The following is a 19,136-nucleotide window of genomic DNA, read 5'->3' as shown; positions in this document are numbered from 1 at the left end:
GAAAAGAGGTGGGATAGAGGGAAATACTTTTTCACTCTGGGGACAGGCAAGAACTGGAGCTGGCTGCCCAGAGAAGCTGTGCAATTTCCATCCTTGGAGATTTTTAAAACCTGACAGCTTAAATTCCTGAGCAGCCTGGTCTGACCTCAGAGCTGACTCTGCAGCTTGGACTAGATGTCCTCCCATGGGTCCTTCCAACTCGAATTGTTGTCTGTGATTCATTCCATGAATATTTTAAAACTACCTTGAACTTCTAGCTAAATTTATTTCTGATCTATTTGTGTCCTTGAGTTCTTCTGCTGTCTTAGGCTTGTCCTTTGCCTAAAATAAGTTTTATTCTGTAATGTATTAACTGAGAACAAAAACATTCGCTCTCAACTTCTGTTGATCAGAACAAGCTCTTCTAATTCCTGGCACCCCCGACCTTCCCCAGTAGGAACTGGAATAGAGTCTCTGCTCCTTTTTCATCCTAATATCCCCTCTCAGCACCTGTTCTGATTTGAATTCATCTTCTTGCATTTAGGTGATAACAACACTACATAAATCCAAATACAAGGTTAATGAAATGTTCATATCCTGCACTAGGCACTCTTACTACTGAAAACATTTTGCAGGACAACACAATTTCATTATTTTTTAACAACTGCACCCTGCCCATACTAATCCTGTCACTGTTTATAATTTCCTGGTCTTTGTTTCTACATACAGCAATACATAAATGCAGACATATGCAAAATTATTGTGCCATAGAAATTAATGATGAGTAATCCTACTGTTAAAAAGGCTTTTCTGATATTAGCCATGAACATTTCTCTTACTAGCAATTTTCATTACTCTTACTTAGACTATTTTTTTCCCCTCAGAAGCTGTTAAGTGTTCTAGACCCAGGTGTCTTTCAAATATTTGTACACAAAAACTTTGTCTTCTCTTAAATTACATCTTTTGATCTTTTCTGGTGAGTCTTTTTTTTCCCCCAGCACCCTACTTATGTAAATTAAAAGATTTCTTTGCAACAAAACCTTTTCATTTAGTTTTTAATTTTGTTTTTAGGATCCTGTAAAAGGACCACTGAAATGTTCTTTAAATCCCAGAGATCACAAGTAGCTAAAATGTATGAAACATAACCTTTAAGTACATTGATCACAGAATACCTTATTATACTTGTATTAAAAGTGCTTTTTGAGATACTAACTCTGATCTCAATTTGGTCAAGTGGAACTGTGGTCCTTCTGGGAAAGCAGCCCTCATTTAAGTAGTAATAATTCCCAGTGATATAACAGGTTTCCCAAGTCATAGTTTCATCTGCTATTTCTCCACAAATTCCTCCTTTGGGAATTTGTTTAAAGATAATCTAGAACTTAATTCTCATAGTTTCTCAAGGAGATTACCTGTCGTACGCTGGTAATTTGCCATGCATGAGACAAACTGGCTTTTTTGAGATAACATTTTGCTGTTCATGTCTTATGTACTGCTTTTCACATGAATTGTGAGAGCAGTAAGGCATCCGTAGATTTAGTAAGTCTAAATTAGAGTTTGTGAGACTATAACACAGAATGCTGAGGCCTGTGTGGAGTTCATTGGATAAATATTTATGAATATATAAGGAGCTTTTAGTGCCAATGCTTAAATTATTTCTAACTACTCCCTTCCGAGTGTAGTTACAGAGGCCTCCTGTGTCTGATCTTGGCACGTAAGCCTCTTACAAAGGCAAGGCATGCACTGGTTGCAGCACCATCCTGTTGATCCATGACAGGGAATTTTCCAGCCTCAGCACTCCATCTCTTGCACAAAATAATACCATTGGATAAAGTTATTTTGGAGCAGAAAGATGTTTACTTGCATACTGGGTGTAGGTGGCTGGGGAGACATGTGGGGGTGGGAGATGGAGGGGTGACCTCTGTGAGGATAGTCTGGGACTATGCCAGACACAGCCTATCCCAAGCAGAGATTTCCCTGTGACCCTGGAGAGATCCTGGTGCAGCAGCCCATGGGGAGGACCCTGCTGGAGCAGACATCCACACCGAAGCCCCTGAAGGACACACCACAGCAGGTGGGCATGCCCTGAAGGAACTGTTGCCTATGGAGAACCCATGCTAGAGGAGGTTCCTACTGATGGACTGCAGCCCCTGGAGAGACCCCAGGCTGGAGCAGAGAAGTGTGGGGAGAAGGAAGGAGAGGCATAGAGAAGCTGTTATAGACAGAATGCAGACTGCTGTTCCTCATCCCCCTGTGCTGCTCAGTGGGGAGGAGGTAGAGGAGTTGAGAGTGAGGGGAGGAAGCTGAGCCTGGGAAGAAGAGGGGTGGATGAAAGTAAGGTGTTTTAGGTTTTTTATTTGTTTCTCACCATCCAATTTTTTTCTAGTTGGCAATAAATGAAAGTCATTTTCCCCTTGCTGTCTCTTTTCTTTGCTTGAGGCAATAATTGGTAAGTGATGCCCTTGTCTTTTTCTTGACTTACAAGATTTTTCAGCATATTTTCCCCCTCCCTTCTGTTGAGAAGGGGGAGAGAGAAACTGCATGGGGATCTAACAGCCGGACAAGGTCAACCCACTACTCCATCCTTGACCCAGTTCTCTTCAACATCTTCATTAACAACTTGGGCGCAGGACTCGAAGGAATACTGAGTAAGTTTGCCAATGACACTAAATTGGGAGGAGCTGTTGATTCCCTTAAGGGCAGAGAGGCCCTACAGAGAGACTTCAACAAATTAGAGAGATGGGCAGTCACCAACCCATGAAGTTTAATCAGGGCAAGTTCTGAATTCTGCACATGGGATGGGGCAGCCCTGGATGTGTGATACAGACTGGGGAACCAGAGCTTGGAGAGCAGCACTGTGGAAAGGGACCTGCAGTGCCCTGGCAGCCAGGAGGGCCAACCATGTCCTGGGGGGCATCAGGCAAAGCATCGCCAGCCAGTCGAGGGAGGGGATTGTCCTGCTCTGCTCTGCACTGGTGTGGCCTCACCTTGAATATTGTGTGCAGTTTTGGGCACTGCAAAGTAAGAAAGCCCTTAGAGAGCATCCAAAGGTGGGCCACAAGGATGGTAAAGGGTTTGAAGGGTAAGCCATATGAGGAGTGGCTGAGGTCACTTGGTCTGTTCAACCTGGAGAGAAGAGGAGACTGAGCTGAGACCACACTGCAATCTACAACTTCCTCATGAGGGGAAGCAGAGGGGCAGGGCAGGCACTGATCTCTTCACTCTCATAACCAGTGACAGGACTCAAGGAAATGGCACAAAGCTGAATCAGGGGAAGTTTAGGTTGGATATCAGGAAAAGGTTTTTCACCAAGAGGGTGGTTGGGCAGTGGCACAGGCTCCCTGGGGAAGTGGTCCCAGCACCAAGCCTGTCTGAAGTCAGAAAGTATTTGGACAAAACTTTCAGGCACAAGGTGTGATTTTTGGGGAGTCCCGTGCAGGGCCAAGAGTTGGATTCGATGATCCTTGTGGGTCCCTTCCAACTCAGCATGTTCTGTGATTCTATGATTCTATGAAACTGTTTTAAATAAGCTAGTGCTCTCAGAGTAATTTCAGCTCTACTTTTCTGTCTCAGTCTTCAACAGGCTTAATTAACTTGAAAATTATTTCCATTTCAATTTGATTAAATTATATTGGAATTTATGCCATGGAACAGAAACAAGAGAAGCACACTTCACAGTGTTGATTATCTATCATGATATTGGCTCATTTTAGTATGATTTGTTACCTGCATTATTTCTACTTCAGTTTCTATTTGAATTTATTATTATTCCAGAAGCTGTAATGCACTTTTTTTTTTTAATTTTTAAAAATGGATGTCAATGACCCAGAGTCAGAATGGTACTAAAAATTCACAGGTTGCTAATTTCAGCACCACTGCTTGGAAGGTAACATCATTTCTGTGCACAGACACAGCACCAGCACTCTGCAGATCTTAGAGACTCAAGAGGCAGTGCAAGACTCTTCCTCTGTCTGTGTCATACTTGTGCCTGACATCTTGCATGGACATCTGGGAGAGCTAAAAGAAAAGAAGACTTCCCATCTTCCCTTAGGTTTTGTAAAGCAGCCACTGGACTTCTTTCTTAAAGGCAAAGGACAATATATCCCTTACTTACTTTCACACACCTGAACTGTGCTACAAACAACAAAAAAATAAAGACAGAAAAGGAAGAATACTTGACTTGTGTCAACATTCTCCTTCTTTTTGGAAGAACATTGTCCAGTTTAATCCTCGTGAAAGTGAAAAAAATAACAGTAGTGGATTAAAGCCAGAGTTTAAGAAAATACATTTAAATATATTTTTTTACTTAAAAATTAATTTCTTCATCATTCAAAGACCTAAGAGTTAAGTTATGTTATATACACCTCAGGTACAAAGTGAGAAAAGATCCAATAAATCAGACTGTATAAAAAGCAAGAGACTTTTTTTTTCCCCAGAAAAATGTATTTGTGTTTTATCTGATCATATAAAAAGCATTAAATTTTTTAAAAAAGTGTATATATTTTTTCAAGTGTTAATGGTTTCCCCATTCATCATAACTACATTCCAAAGTCCTGTAACACCAGGGCACATTATCCTTATCTGTGTAGCACAGTGAGCATAATCTTTACACTGAGGTAACTCTCATCACTACTTCCCCAGAGCAGTTATCCTCTGATGAATCTTCCTGAGGTCTCATGCGGTTGAACAGATGTAACAACACATAGCCACACTGAAATCTTGGTGAGGTTAACTGTGTTGGATGAACCAAACTTCTGTTTCTAAATGCAGTCAGTGGTAACCACAATGTCCTTCCTGCTGAGGATTCTCCTCGATTGCTCTCCTCTATGTCCGTGGCTTTATCATAATTTAACACATCCCAGTGTAGATTCACAGCCCTCCAGCGCTTAAACACTCGATAAACAGATGCACCTTCATGTACTATCAGTCCTGAAATTAAGGAAAAGGAAAAAAAAAGAGTTTGTACAAAATATCAATTGATACCATTTTGAGAGTAAATAGAGAACTAACACATTGTAATGACTGTTAATTTCCAAAGGCTATTAAATTACTTGTAACATTAATAATTCAAACAAACTGTATATATGCATTGTAACTGGTTATTTATGTGTTTGGGAGGCAGGAACATGCAGAGGAAATAAAACTGTTCTGAATAAAAGCTCAACATAATCAATACTGGAATAATGTGAGCATGCCTAACTAAATAAATTATTTAGATTTAAGTAAACCCATGCAAAACTGGCAGATTTGGAAAGTGATTGTTTATGCTACTGCTGCCCTTGTTCATGGTAAGTACTATTTATTTACTGATATTTATACTGGTTTAAGTATATCTTTAAGTAGGTTAGACCTTCTGTAAGGAACAGGATGGTCTTAAATTTGCTTGAGTGTATTGTAGAATTCAGTACAGATACAGAGAAATTTAAATGCTTTCAGATTCTTATTTCAACTCAGGAGCACAGAAGATTTGTGAAAACCTGAAATAGCTGTAAGTAGAAAGACTTTCCTGTCTTGCTTCAGTAGAACAAGAAGAGATTAAATTTTATTATTAACTATGATGAGCATGGTAAGGATGATAAACTTTCTTCTTTCTCTTCGATATTCAACAGGAAAAAGTTGAGAATCATCTTTTTGTTGAGACCCAGGAAATCTTTTAAAAGGTTCTTCAAGGAAAATACAGATTTTCTGGAGTCCTCAACAGACCAATCCACTTATGAATTTCCATGTAGCTAATATTTATGCCTATTGTATGCATTCTGGCAATTTTTTTAAAGAAGTGAAGCTCTTCATTTTTTGTATGTATGTATATATTTATACTCATACTCTTTATGTGTAAGTAGTTCATATATGAATTTACAGGAGAGACACATAGGGCTTCAGCCTTCTTACTAGTTTTTTCCTCAATCAGTCTGGTAACTTATATGGTTCTGAGCAATGTCTCATGTTTTCTCTGGCTCCCTGCTTTGGGAGGAGAGCAATCTGCCTAGCCAAAAACATTTATAAATCTTTTGTTCACTGTGATTCTTGTCTAAAATTTTCCTATACATAGCCACATCTATATGATTGGTGGGGTCACAGGCTATAGTCCTTTATGCCAAGAGATTGTGTAGTACCTCTTTCTGCACAACAAAATTGTGATCTAAGTGTCTGAGGTCCTTTAGCTTGGTTAACCAACACCAGAAAGGAGTTGTTCAAAGAAAGATGACACAGGCAGAAAGGATGATAAAAATAAAACCTCAGATTCAAGTGCAATGATTTTCAGATAGCAATGCCTATTCTAATACATGTTTAAAGATCATTACACTACAAGATGGAGAAACACAAAAATTTCTTTCAGAAGGGCATGATAGCAAATGCAGCATCTCTGTAAGGCTTTCAACTTGCCCAGAATTCATTGAAGCATCCAATGCAGAAAAAGTAACACAATATAAGCTTAATTAAATAGCAAACATTCTAAATGTATTTTGTAACAGCATAGCCTTTTAGTGGAATTTTTTCTTGATTGCAAGATTTCTATCTTCATCTTCTCAGATACAGATAAAGCAACCTGTCCTAAAAATTTAACATATCAATAATAATCTATTAAATACATAAATGCACCTTCAAGACTGGCTAGATTGTCTTAAAAAGAATAAATGTGTTTGATCATGTACAGAATCTACAAACCAAATAAGCCATGGCTTTACCACTGTGATGAAGATACACCCTTTTTTTTTTTCCTGTTGGATTTCCTATAAAATGATAAAGGAGATGAGAATAGGGAGATGAGAATAATCCTCCTCTGCCTGTCAGTGTAACATAACATTATTTGGCCCAATTTCTCTCAACACTATGATAAAGGAAAACTAAAAGAATCTATTTACTCCAGTATGAAGATACATGCCTGCACTCCATTGGAACCTGAACAAGATATTTCAGAATAGAGAGCGAAGCATTTTGAAAAGCATCATTGAGGTACATGAAGTACATTGAAACGGTCAAAAGTATCCTCCCAAAATTACAACAGAAAAAGTCATAGGACAACTTCTTTCAGATAGACCTTTTTTTACTGTTTTGGATCTTTCAGGATTTATTGAAATTATGTTTTCAAAGTTTTTCAACTTTTGCAAGGAAATTTTCCGTACAATGGAAGCTGTCAGTCACGTATACTTTGAAAGAGTTACCAAACAAAGGATCAACTATTGCAAGACTTGAAATAAAGTTGTTAGATTTGGCAATGCTAAAGGAGAAAAGGAGTACTTTCATAATTCCTCTCATAAAAAGTTTTATTTCCCTTCTGATAGAACTACAGATTGAAAAAGACCTATGTAGAAGAGGCAAAAGAACTGGGGGTGAGGCGGGGAAGAAAGCTCTCAGCAACAAGAGTTCCAAGACCACAAACAAGAAGAAATCTGGATAAGGTTTAAATGCTGGAGATTTTCCAGGTCCAGAGAAGTTCTGATGCTCAAAATATAAGTACTTAGTCACTGAAGTGGAGCTGTAAGAAAATGGCAGAGAATCTCCTTTCTTCCTGTAGAAGGACAAATTCATAAAAAATACTGATGTGTTCCAAATACCACGATTTCAACAGCGCAGAGAACATATTGCACACTTCTAGGGAAAAAAAATTACTTCTTTGACTCAGATGATCCCAAGAAGAAGTGTCAGAATTCACTACTGTTAGCTGTTCTGATGTTCTGTCCAATTTATATCTACAAGGAACAGAATTTTAGGATGATGGACCCATCAAAATGTCCACAGATTCTAAGATTCTTTAGGTTTTATCTCTAAGATGTAGAGACTGTAGTGGGATCCAGACAATAGGATTATGGAGAATCATAATTTTATTTTCTTTCCAAGTACTGTGAGATTCACTCTATTTAAAGAATTTCTTACCCTGAGTTACAAGATCACTTGAAATTTTTCATAGTAAATGGCTTTACAAGTAGGCTACTTGTCTTACATCATTCAGATTTGATGGTATTAGGTTACAACTTTATCTTATTTATCACACTAACCTTACTTAGAGTCATTTAGGAATGGTCCTCTCAGAAACATCACAAGATCTTACCAGGGAATAAAAGACCCTTTTCAGAAACAGACTTTATCTCTGGACAAAATGCCATGTCTTAAGGGCCCACAGATATATAAAAAAAAGTAATCAATTGCTCAAAGCATTAAAGTGAAACATGTCCTCTCTAAAAATAGTAATATAACTCTTTATAAACTATTTAGAATTAGATCGGGGGGGGGGGGGGGGAGACTTTCTGAGTAAGGACACATAAAGTGCAGCTAGATGTGTTAATTGTAAGGAACTTCAGCCTGCACATTTTTACAACTAAGGAGCTACATAAACGTTGCTAGGCATCAGGTTCCTTGGTGGGGAATAAAGAGGCTTTCAGATGGCTACTCACACCTTGCATTGGCTCCCATCTCTTACTCCCTTGCCATAGTCATGTTTCCAGTGCAATGTTACAACCTCTTTTCATGCTGTAAAGGAACTGCACTGTTTTTCTGTGATTGGAAGTTAGTTGTTATTATTTGTGAGATATTTTGTTAATACCAGAACCACTTATAACTAGTAGTTGTGACTATTTTCCAGTGAAAATGTATAAAGTTCTATGACTTTTCTGTTATGAGAAATAATTTTTAGGTCTACAAAGTAGAATGACAAAGGCTTGATGTCCTGTCCTTTGGTGGCTAGATAAGGGATTTATATTATTCATTCCTTTCACATTAACCCATGAATTCACTCCCTTTGGTAATCCCTACATGGATGGTCTGATCCTAGCACTATCACTGCAATAGCTCTGGGTTTCACAGGCAGTAATTCTACTTGATTAGGGTGTTCAAGGTCTGCTGTGGGAAAACTTCTACCACCAGCAGATTTCAAAGAGAACAGCTTTAAACCCAGCTTAGATGCAGAAAAGTACAAGCTAATGACTTGTAGGGTTAAAACCAACACTGAAAAGTAAAAACCATCCTGTTTGTTAGGAAGAATTCTGGAAAAATTTAGAGTAGAACAAGGAGAACAATGGATACCAATAAAATATGTACACTGGAATGAATAGAACATATTATACTGGTGATCTGTAATCTTTGGGACTTTTGGTGAAAAGTAAAACAAAATTAAGAAGTAAAATAAAAGTTACGTGTAGTTTGCTTAATAAGAAAGTGACTGGTCTGCTACATATGATGTATAAGTCAGACACTGGGAAAATGAATCATTATGTGCAAGTTTTCAAAGATGTCATGTAAATATGTCAGTACCTTTAGGCAAACTGCCTTTAAAAATTATAGCAAAACATTTTAAAAAGTGCTTCACACTTTCTGTGTGAAGATACTTACACTTCACAAATGACCAAAAATATTCATATTGTTTCTGCAAAGCTATAGGGAGGCATAACTGAAGGCAGGGAGAATAAATCTTGGTCATACCACCAAGCATTGTCTTGAAATATGTGCTGCACAGGAAAACCTGTATATCTGCATAGATTTTTCATTGAAATAAAGATAGATATCAGTGGGAGTATAGGCACTCACTCACTGTAAGTCCAGTTGAAAACTCAGAGAATGCAATGGATGACTAAACACAAATGAGAGAAGAGGAGATACTAAGTGAGAACTGCGGCTGGTTGTAAGCATAACAAGCTTTATGATATGAGAGATTACATATAATAATGGTAAAATCATAAGTTAATGCCATTGGAAGTCATCAGCATAATGGAAAGTGTTTGTTTTTTTAAAAACATTCACGAGTAATAGTTATATACATTTATTAGAGAACTTTATTTGAATGTTTTAAATTAAAACTATCAATCTAACCCCCTTCACTTTATGCTGAAATAAAATTGAATAAAGCTGACTATATTAATAAATGTTTTCAAGAATTACAAGAGCTCCTGATCTTACAAGCTTACAGTATGCAGATGACTTGAAATTATACGCAGAATAAATGAATGAATGAATCTGGATCATCAGAATTCCACAATTACCAAACTTCCTTCATACAGTTTTCTGAATTTTCAGATACAGTCTAGTAAACTGTTAAGTTGTATCTGCACTGAACTTCATAACTACAAAACAGTGTTGAAATACATTTCATTATAGTCGGTTTTCCATTAAAATTGTTGTATATTATTTATGATAGGATTATAAAATATGTATTTATTTTATTAGAGGCAAGTCAGTTTATCTTGTGGGGGCAGACAACGGCATGTGTGCTTTGCTCCTGCATGATGCCAGTTAGGCCAGAAGCTCCATAGCCATGTGAGGTCCATACCATGTTAATTCAGTAGCTTCCAGTTCAGTGATGGCTTGAGCCTGGCTGGCTTGAAAGGCAGCTACATAACTGCATGTACCAATCTATGGAAAGCTCACCTTCCAACAGTTTACTTCTATAGATAAATACAGTAACATTTCTGATCTCCCACAGACATTCAGAGTGTCTGAAGCACATTTTATCTTCACTTAGTGTTTTTTTAAACAAAAGCAAACCCTTCAATATTGAGTGTTAAGCTGGAAGAGGTGGTATTCAGAAACCAGCATGTAAGAGGATATGTAGCTGAGCCTTTTTATTAATTTAAAAGCTGAGCACTTGTCCAAAGTATAAGATTCTGCTCGCTTTTCTGTCAGAGAAGATCTGAATTCACAGATGAAAGCCTGTGTTCCAAAATATTCCAGAGTGGGCTTCGCTAATAAAAATTACAAAATGAAACTGCTGATCTAGCTGAAATATAAATACTTTTACAGTAATTGGATGGTTTCAATACAAGATGGTATGGCTTTACAGTTGAAGCAAAAGCCTTGATATTAGGAATCACTCTGTTTCTTTGTCCCTTACTGAGCAGAATTCAGCACTGTCCTGAATTCCCGTATATGAGACTGGGATAACATTATCTCTCAGAAATCTCAAAGCAAACATCAGATGGCATTTGACTTCTAGATTTCCAATTCTAAGCATGGGATTTAATGTAAACTAATGTTGTTAATTATGTAGATTTAATTATGCAAATTATTTAATTGTGCAATATTTAATGTAAATTTTCTCTGCAGATAATTGTAGTTATTCTAATAATCAATTCAAGGTTGTTACCAAGTACTAAAGAGATGTCTGTTTAAATACTTCTGGGTCCAGTGCATTTTCAGAAAATTCAAGAGTGGTCAAAAGACCTTTACAGTAAACCACATTTTCTTTTACATCTAGAGTTAAATGACTTGAGACTTTTTAACAGTAAAGGAAGTTACTATAGTTAGAGGTATGTGAGTGTTTCATAACTGTTTATGATGTACAAAGAACTCATGCCTATCTTCTCTGTTCTCCTCTATTACTAGCACAGTGACCTATATAAGTCTGTACAATTTAATTTTGGGTGTGCAGTTTGATGACATCCTTAAGGGCTTCTTCTGAGCTTCATGATGGTACAGTCTAATGCAAAGTGGCATCAGTAGAAGACTTGACAATGCATAATTTTACTAATTATTTTAACAATGTCTTTGTTATTTTCATCTATTTAACTTCCCGAATTTTGCTAGTCATCTATTTTTTCAAGAAATGTAAACTGATCCTGTTCTCACCACTAAGATTTTGGGAAGACACTTTGATGAACCTGAGAGTAAAACTTTGATTCTTTTCTCTTTGCAGTATTTGTAACACTGTAAAAAGCAGCAGTTGCTAAAGGTATCAGCTGAGAATAAATCTGCAAAGAACTGGAGTGATCGATTAGCGTGACCAATTAGAAAAATAGATATAGTCACAGTCTTAAACCACAGTCTGTGCTGTTTAAAGATTTTGAGCTTACCTATGCATACTAGATCCATAAAACCATACATTCCATAGCAGATTTGAAAAAGGATGTCCTTTCTTTGCCATACTGCATAAGGGCTGAAGGCTGACCATAGAAGCCAAGTCACACTTGCTACTAAGAACAGAGATCCTAGGATTACAGCAACCATCTGCACTTTCTCAACCAGTGTTATAGTAATGCTTTGCCACTAAAAGAGAAACAAAGTAGTATGAGATAAAAATGTTATTTTCCATGACTGTACATTCAACTCCACTTTTTGTTTCCTGAAATCAGAAATTATTTTAATATTTATACATATCTTCATAGATATTTATTAGTATCCTTGATGCTGACATTTTATATCTTTTTTTCCTATTTCACTTTCAGTTAAAGTGAAGATAAATAGTTGCTTCCCCATCTCCTCCAGCATCACTATCAATACCATCCAGCTGCAAACTTCGGAAGAGTTAATAGTCTTAATTCTATTTTGAATACATAGGCAAAAAACCAGATTAGGTCTTAGGAATGAAACTCAGTCTTTCATCTTTGTAGGATAAGGAACAGAATTAAAAAAATGTTGGGAAGGGTTTTTCAGGTATGTTTTCTGTTAGTGTGACAAGTTTCCTTCTCATCCCACCCTCCAGAAGTGTGAAAGCATTTTTCACTTTCCTGCTTCTCATCAAAGAAGTTCCAGACATACCAAGGGAGTTGTCTTTCTCTGCATAAACCAGTGTTAACAGTACAAAAAGACACCTGCAACCTAGTGTGGAAGCAACCTGAAGACTCAGGAGGAGCCCTGAATACAGATAGCAAAAACATTTCTTTTCAGTGAAGCCCAGTTATGTCCACCTTTCCAGGGAAGGTTGTATCTTCTGTATGTGAGGTGACTGATTTATGGTGTGACAAGATTTAAATATAACAGAGTATGCTTACTGTCTTCTGTCAGGCTAAGAATAGAAGTAAAATTCTGTTAAAACAGAGTTACAAAAGGAAAACACAGCATAAGGAAAGAATCATTTTAGATTACCCCTACTGTATATGGTCTTTCTTGGCCATAATTATCTAAATTACTTTGGCAGACTCTCCACTTCATCATTCATTACAAAGCCAGTGTGCAGATTTGTGGACTGATATCTTTCCTGTTCCTAATTTTGGATGTACATGCTCTCTTCTACAGTTGCAGTAGGGAGCAAGTGGAGAAAGCTACTCCAGTAAGAGCTTTCTTACCTCTTTTCCCATCTACAATAATGTTTCCTTTTCCCTATTATGTTACGAAAGCCTTCTCTTTTTTTACAGCAGTTGGGTACCCAGTACTGTATAATTATAGGATAATAGAATAATTCAGGTTGCAAGGGGCTGTGGGAGGTCTCTAGTTCAACTTCTTGCTCAAAACATGATCAGTGATGAGATCAGACCAGGTCGCTCAGGGGTTTATTCAGTAACACCTTGAAAACCTCCAAATATGGAGACTGTTCAGCCTCTCGGTGCAACCTGTTCCACTTCTTGACTGTAATCAGGTTGAAAAATGTTTTTCTTAAAAACTATTTTTTCTTATATCCAGTCTGATTCTCTTTTGATCCTCTTATGCTCTCTTTCTCCTATCAAGTACCACTGTGAAGAGCGTGGGTAAGCAATGGAGCCCTCGGCCCCTTTCTTTTCTTCTCTTTCAGTTTTTTCCATAAACTTTTCTACTGTAGGCTAATTTGCACATCGGGTGCTACATGCCTTCTCTTGTTGCAACCTCCTGAATATAATAGTACAAAAAGATAGATGTATAGCAATTTGTAAATTGTCTTTCTTGAAATGCTAACCTTTTTATAATGAACTCAATTAAACTTATACTAGATAATTCATGGAACTGCAGGGTTTGGAATGGGGCTATTCATATTAAATACTACCTTCTTATGGTAAAGCAGCTATGGATATGCATTTCCTTTGTTAAAAGTTTTTTTATGAGGTCAAGAAAGGTCATTAATAAGTGATGCATGACAGAATGGTGTGAGCTTTCCATGACTCAGATATTACTTGTTTACAGGATTTAAAGTTCAGGATTGAAATTCACAGAACTCTCTTTAGAATCTATAATGTTGTGTTCAACAAAATTAGTTTTCATTTCTCAGCTGAAGCTACACAGTGTGACTTGGCAGAAAACCGTCAAAACTGCTATTGGTTATGTATCTCTATCTTCTTTCTTTATCACTGTGAAACAGACCTGTAATAAATTTGTTCAGAATGCCTGAAATCAAAGTACATTTATATGAAGTAAAGCTTTAACTGTCACAAAATATTAAACTGTCGAATTCATGGAAGACACTGGTAATATATTTAAACATCACTGAAATAAACAGCAGATCTTTCACAGTGCAATTTCTACAATGCAGAAGTTCCTAAACTCACTTAAGCTTATTTTGATTTTCTTTTCTTTTTTAAAACTTAGATTGCTCATAGTTATTCTGCAAAGATAGCACTGAACAAAAGGAAAAGTAATCTGAACATCTGAGATAAGTAATGTGGCATGCAGTCTATATATAAAACTCATCCCTTATTCTGGTGTTGTCTGACAACCAATATCTCTTTCTCAGAGACAACTATTCCTACCTATTTTTCTGTTTCCTGAGGGCTTTTTTTGGGTTTTCCCAAATGTTTTCTTTCTAGAAAAGCTTGATCCTCAAAAGTTCTAAGACTCATAGATATTATCGTTACCTTTTCCTAGCCTCTTCTAAAGAATATATTCTTGTTATTTTGCTTTTCTCCTGATCAGATAATTACTGAGAAAATGCACGAGCTGTAGTTCCTAACTCCTCGGCCTTTACAAATCAAAGAACAGTTCAAAAAAAAAAATAAATCCCAACCCCCCAGCAAAATAAAACAACCAAGAACCCCAAAATAGGGTTTGATATTTTCTTCTGTTACCCATTTACTTTAGCCTTTGTGGCATTCACTGTCTTTCTTCTGTAGTCCTCCACCTCCCTCAGCATGAAGGTCAGCAATAACCAAGCAATTAAAATTTTCATGAAATTTTCACCTCTTTTAGTGTAATCTACAAGTTAAACTAACTGATGACATTCCACAATAGATGGAGGAGGAAGGACTATGTGTGTAAGACAGAAGACATTGAAGAGGCCTAGAAAGTTTTATGTGAAACTGCTAACTTGCCTCCTAGTGCTAGGCAGTCTGCCACAAGAATCCAACACCCAAAGAGTGATGGGATGGGATGGACTGGTATTAAGCTCTAACATGTGATCAGCTTGGGGACCCCATCTTCAGTGTATGCTGGTGCTTAGTGCTAATGGCAAGAAGATTGTGGATGCTCCTGATGGGTAACTTACCCCAACTGGAATTTCCTCCTCCTTGCCCCTCTCCAATCAGTTTTGATTCAAAGAGTCTGAGATTGGTTCTTGGGAAATTATTGCCTTGATTTTTTTCTTCCCATAAATTGACTGTGTTTGGGTACAAATTATAAAAAGTGAACAGATGTTGCTGAGACAGGCATATTTTTTACATAATGAAGGTAGTATTCTGTAGTTATGACGTTATTCACATGGAAATAAGTTTGGAAGGTTCAGTCCTTTTTTGCTTAGACATGGGCAGCATTAGCCATTAGGCAATGAGATGAACTGCACAGTCCTGTATTATTCAGTTGCTTTGCATTTCATTTGCTTGTGAAAAGGAACTGGAGTTGTGGTCACACTTTTTTTTTCTACCTGTAGTCTTACTCACAGCATAGCTAATATGTGTGAGTATACATGTTGACAGACATCTGGGAAATGAAAACTCTTTTTCTAAGATTCTTTTTATAGTATCAAAAGCCAGTTAAACTTCCTTTGATTTCTCACAATCATTTACCTGTTATGTTTTTATAATCACATCACCTTTTAATGTCAAATTAATGGCTTACAATAGAGGGTACAAAAATAATATAGTAAAAATAATTCAGTGATATTTAATGTTGAGAAACTGCATTTAGAATATAAGAGACTGAATTATTTAACATTGTAAATTGAATTATCTCATTATGAATGTGTCATGATTTAAATCCATTATTTCCATTAATGTTTTTCTCATTTTCTTCATAGAGTTTGTCTCAAAAATCTTAATTGCTTATGATTATAAATTATATTATGACTTTCTAATTTATTTTTGTTATTTGCTGACTATACATCCCATAATCAGTAACGGTTATTTTAGCGAAGTATTTTGCCAAGTTACAAAATATCTACATGGGCTTTTAGTGTTAGCTTCTCTAAAGTACATGACCCTAAAAAATAAATATTATGAGAAAGATTACCATTTTTTCTTAAGAACTAGAAGTTGAAAGAAAATGCTAAATATTTTGTATCTAAATAACTACAATAACACTGTAGGTTTTCAGACATAATCATTAAAAAAACCTCATTTAAATTTCTGTGAAATAAGATCCCATTTTATATTCCTTTCCATCATATCTGTAGTTATGAGATACCATGCCATCTCCATTGCCCATGAAAATAATGAATTTTACTTTAGTATACAATGATAGTGAAAACTTCCTTTGAAAATGGTGCTTTAAACAAAATATAATTAATGCTTCTGATTTTAATGTAATACTGTCTCACCCTTGAAAGCTTTCTAGACTTCTACTGGCACTTCATTATGTTTGGTTCTTATAATCTTCTATTTACCACTAGTCTTCCTTTCATAAATCATTTGGGAGTCTTGTACACTAACGGTACATTAGAGTTCAAATGCTGACCCCAGAAACATTGCTTCTCTCTTCTTCTAAGGGCTCTGTCAAACAGAAATACTGCATAATTTCTTATTTTTGAGGTTGAGACTTTACGAAGTTGAAGGAAACATATTGCTTTAAGGGACTAATTTTTAAAGAATAAAGCTAGTACAGTTATATGCATGTCCCTACTATGATAAAGATGGATAAAATATTCAGAGGTCTGTCACCTTTGGGATAAATCGATATTAACTTGACTTTTTTTTGATAATGCCTTGTAAAAACCCATTGATTATTGTAAAATACACAGCAGAAAAGTGATCTAAAAAGTACTGAGACTGTACTTGTACTTAGAAGACATTGCATGAAAAGTGGCTGCAAAGAACATATAGGTTTTCCTACATCCTTAGTAAAGAACATATGAAATTTCCTTTTGGCATCCCAAGCGCATACCAGCTTCAACTGTGCCAATTTATAATCCACCAAAATTTCTTAAGCCAAACCACTGTAATAAGGTTACCACTCTATTCTCTCAAAAACACAGCTTATCCTGAAACCTCGCATTCCCTCCAGTCATTCTGGAACACGTATTTTACATAAAATTAAATAAAAATACCTGGCAGTGACCTATTATAACATAACATGATTAACCTGAAGCCATATCAATTATGTGGCTTCGAAAACTTTTTGTCAGATTGCTCTAATTGCTAGAATAAACTCTGACAAGAAAAAGTTCTTTCCTACTGTCATTCATTATACATTGTAGGATTTGTAATCTGTGTACATACGAACAAAACATAGAAGCAAAAGAACACAATGATTTAGGTCCAACAAACCATTTTTTTGATTTGTCTGTTCCTTGCTTTATCTTGTTAGTGGTCTATGTGATTAGATAATTAGGGTTTCTAACATATTTTTCAGTAAGCACATATTGACTACATGATTCAATATGCAGTGATATTGTTAACTGATTGACCAGCCTGGATGAGAAAAATGCATATTTTTGACTATGCGCATACACAAACATTTGAAATGTCATTTTCTGCTCTAGGCTTCTATTTTTATGTCTTTTTCTTAAAAGAATCAATACCACAAAAATTGCAGCTCACCATTAATGCCTGTGTATTTTGATACATTATTAACACATAGAGTGCCTGTAGTCATAGTGTCCATTATTTTTTCTTGTGTCAGAGAGCTCATCAATACAAATGGTTTGGGCTGTATGTAATTCCTCAGTGTGCTTGGATGGCTGCACCAGAATTTTACTTGGGACATTCTGAAAGTGTAACATTTACTGTGGAGATCCTGTCCACCTGTGCACCACATATGCAATTCAGTTGACAGTTCCTGGAAGTGTGGGCACAACTCCGGTTGGAATAATTTGACACCCCAGTGGGTGGGATCGATAGCCCAACTGAAGTGCATTTACACCAATGCACCCAGCATGGGTAACGAACAGGAGCTGGAAAGCTATGACATAGTTGCCATCATGGAAACATGGTGGTCTAGCTTGCACAACCAGAGTGCTGCCATGGATGGCTGTAAACCTTTCAGAAGGGGTAGGCAAGGAAGGAGAGTCAGTGGGGTAGTCCTGTATGTCAGGAGTGTTATGATTGTCTAGAGCTTAGTGACGATGCCAATAAAATTGAGAATCAGGGAGAAGGCCAACAAGGCAGATATCCTGGTGAGAGTTTGTTACAGGCCACCCAACCAGGATGAAAATACAGATGAAATTCTATAAGAAGCCAGGAGAAGTCTCATGCTTGCTAGCCCTTATTCTCATGTGGGACTTCAACAAGCAAGAACAGATGTCTGCTGACACACAGCGCAGCAGAGAGGAAACAGTCTAGGAGGTTCCTGGAGTGCTTGGAAGATAACTTCCTGACACAGCTGGTGAGTGAGCCAAATAGGGGAGGTGCTTCACTGAACCTGCTGTTTGCAAACAGAGAAGAACTGGTAGGTGATGTGATGGCTGGAGGCCATTTTGGGCATAGTGATCATGAAATGATAGTTTTTGATTCTTGGAGAATCCAGGGTTGGGGTCAGCAGAACTGCTACCTTGGAGTTCTGGAGGGCAGACTTTGGCCTTTTTAGGAGACAGGTTGGAAGATTCCCTTGAGAGACAGTCCGGAAGGGCAGAGGCATCCAGGAAGGCTCGACATTCCTCAAGAAGGAAATACTCAGAATACTTAAACATCATGGTGTGTTGTAAAGGTGTACCTGTGAGAAATTTGTGAGGTTAAAGTGAACTATTCTCAAGTTAGCTTCTAATTCCTATCAGACTCTAACTAATTAAGTTTAGCTTAGTGGCTTAGTTTATTGGTATTTTGAACATTCCATGGACATGTATATTTAGTGAAAATGAAATTACCATTCTATGTGAATAATTGCTATTCCTACTGTAAAGTAGGAAGTATTCAATTTCTGTTTCAGCTTTACTGGAAATACTGAGTTTCATTGCAACCTAGGTGTACTCTTGATAGCATTATCTGAAAATTAAATATTAATGAATGGAGGCAGTTAAAGCCTACTATGGTTGTTGTATTCTCTGCAACTTAAAGATGATCTGCAAAATTAAAATGAAAACTTAGCTCGAGCATAGACTATCATGTTATGGTCAGGTACACATTCCTGGAAGAACACTAAGAAAAAAACTTCATTCTAATTGCAGAGAGTAAGTAAGCCTCAAC

At 36.8% G+C, this 19,136-nt stretch overlaps 1 protein-coding gene across 1 annotated transcript in view; it reads right to left on the bottom strand.

Moving 5' to 3' along the window:
- Positions 1–4,191: 4,191 nt before the first annotated feature.
- MARCHF11 (membrane associated ring-CH-type finger 11) overlaps positions 4,192–19,136 on the bottom strand; it is a 28,776-nt gene continuing 13,831 nt past the window's right edge. Inside the window, exons 3-4 of the mRNA XM_051799337.1 lie at positions 11,757–11,949; positions 4,192–4,905 (exon numbers count right to left, since the gene is read on the bottom strand). Coding sequence (XP_051655297.1) covers positions 4,583–4,905; positions 11,757–11,949 — 516 coding nt within the window. The 3' untranslated portion in view covers positions 4,192–4,582. The remainder of the gene's footprint in view (positions 4,906–11,756; positions 11,950–19,136) is intronic.

This window comes from Manacus candei, unplaced genomic scaffold, assembly GCF_025592945.1.
Source record: "Manacus candei isolate 608988 ecotype Guabito, Panama unplaced genomic scaffold, ASM2559294v1 h1tg000049l, whole genome shotgun sequence".
Classification (NCBI taxonomy): domain Eukaryota; kingdom Metazoa; phylum Chordata; class Aves; order Passeriformes; family Pipridae; genus Manacus; species Manacus candei.
The sequence above is the reverse complement of the archived record's forward strand: the minus strand, read 5'-3'. Positions and strand labels throughout refer to the sequence as shown.